Below are 2,041 nucleotides of genomic sequence, written 5' to 3'. Positions count from 1 at the left end.
GGACTACGGTCCCGGGGTTTTTCCCGCATCGGGTTTTCCACGTTAAAAATCTTGGTGTTGATTTTGTGATTATTTGCATTATTTTTCATCATTGTTTGATTCTGTTTTACTGCACAAAGAGGGAAAGAATTGGGACTTGTGAATTGTAATTGTATTCCGCTGAATTGATCCGGGTAAATTGGTGTCCGGTTGTTCCGAGTTTTCCCAACACAACTTTGTTCTTGATTCTCTTGCACGAGGTCTTGTGTTTTTTACACTTTCAAGGGTTACAAGTAGTCTCTCTGAATTCCATCGATCTACACTCTTTTTTGTTTACCGATTTTACACTTTCAAGGGTTACAAGTAGTCTCTCTGAATTCCATCGATCTACACTCTTTTTTGTTTACCGACACTGTGGGCAACAAAATCATACAAATATCTACTCTGATTTCTGGTCAACAACCCATAACAGTACCTATTCACCTTGAAAAAGAGGGGCAGTGGAAGAATTTAAAGTTTTTGAATCCCAAGTGGGGAAAAAAACAGAAGAAAAACATAGCAAGCCAACAACGATAGCATATGATATATTACTTTCAATGGCATAGATGGCATAGATATGATATATTACTTTCAATGGCATAGATAAGAAGGTGAACTAACAAGAACAAAACTCAAAACCAGTCTCCTGTATTCTCAACTATACCAACCATGCCAGAGATATAGATTTCCCCTCTTCATCTCCATCTATATAAACCCCAAAGAGGAGTCCTGGAATGGCACACAAGATTTCCTACAACTTTATATATCTTGCTAGCTCTTAGTCCTGTGAGGCCTTGAATCATTAGCAGCATGGCAAGTCTCAATTGTTTTATCTTGGTTCTCTTCATTGCATTGTCATTTTCGGCTGGCGAAGCGGCTCGTAATCTTCTGCAGTTGCCTAATTTGCCTAAACCAACATTGCCACCATTGCCTTCCATACCTACTCTACCACAGCCCACAATGCCAACCTTGCCAACCACTCAACCTTCCCTGCCTAAGCCTGCTTTGCCTCCTCTTCCTAGCCTGCCGACACTTCCAACAATGCCAACAATGCCAACAATGCCTGCTGTCCCCAAGGTCACATTGCCTCCACTTTCAAGCATGCCTTCAATCCCAACAATTCCAATCCCTACTGCAATTCCCTCTATTCCGTTCTCCCCACCATCAGCTACAACTAAGCCTTGATTTTCTTCACCTTGTTCCTTGGTGTGAAAGCTTAATTACATGTACCATTAGTATGGCTTTGATTGGATATAGCATATACAAGTCTATTTGTAATCCAAAGACGTCCTAATGACTGATATTCTAGAAGAAAGATTAGTGGGAAATGCTAGTATACCTCCACAATATATCCCGGTATCGAGTACCAAATTTGAGGTGGAGAAGTTTGATGGGAAGGGTAATTTTGGCATGTGGAAATGTGAAGTCATGGATATGCTTGTCCAAATGAATTTGGATTTCACTCTAGAAGATAAACTGGAGGATTTGGATGATAAAAGCTGGGAAAGGATAAATCGGTTAGCTTGTAGTTCCATCCGACTTTGTCTTGTAAAGGATCAGAAGTACGCCTTTTCAGAACAAAACTCTGCAAAGGAATTATGGCAAGCACTAGAGGACAAGTTTATGAAAAAGAGTATAGAGAATCGTCTCTACTTGAAGAAAAGGATCTTCCGCTTTCAGCACAAGAAAGGTACTTCTATGAATGAGCATCTGAATGATTTCAATAAAATGATAGCTGATTTGAAGAATTTAGATGTGGAAATTGATGATGAAGATAAAGCTCTACTGTTATTGAATTCACTGCCTGACACATATGAACATCTCGTCACCACTTTACTGTATGGTAAAGAAAAGATTAAATTCATTGATGTGTCCAATGCTTTGGTGAACAATGAGTACCGGAAGAAGGATCAGATTGTTCACAAGGAGTCAACGTCAGAAGCATTGACAGTTAGAGGCAGAACAAACCCTAGAAGATTTCGAGGGCGAGGGAGATCTCGCTCAAAATCCAGAGGAGAATCAT

The 2,041-nt window shown here is 40.0% G+C and overlaps 1 protein-coding gene across 1 annotated transcript in view; it reads left to right on the top strand.

Annotated features, from left to right (window-relative positions):
• Positions 1–1,219, top strand: part of LOC105124639 (vegetative cell wall protein gp1-like) — a 5,995-nt gene extending 4,776 nt beyond the window's left edge. Inside the window, exon 2 of the mRNA XM_011024741.1 lies at positions 1,082–1,219. Coding sequence (XP_011023043.1) covers positions 1,082–1,203 — 122 coding nt within the window. The 3' untranslated portion in view covers positions 1,204–1,219. The remainder of the gene's footprint in view (positions 1–1,081) is intronic.
• Positions 1,220–2,041: the final 822 nt, after the last annotated feature.

The sequence above is a fragment of the Populus euphratica genome, unplaced genomic scaffold (genome assembly GCF_000495115.2).
Source record: "Populus euphratica unplaced genomic scaffold, PopEup_1.0 scaffold35.1, whole genome shotgun sequence".
NCBI lineage: Eukaryota > Viridiplantae > Streptophyta > Magnoliopsida > Malpighiales > Salicaceae > Populus > Populus euphratica.
Note: the sequence above shows the minus strand (reverse complement) of the source record. Positions and strands in the feature narration are given on the sequence as shown.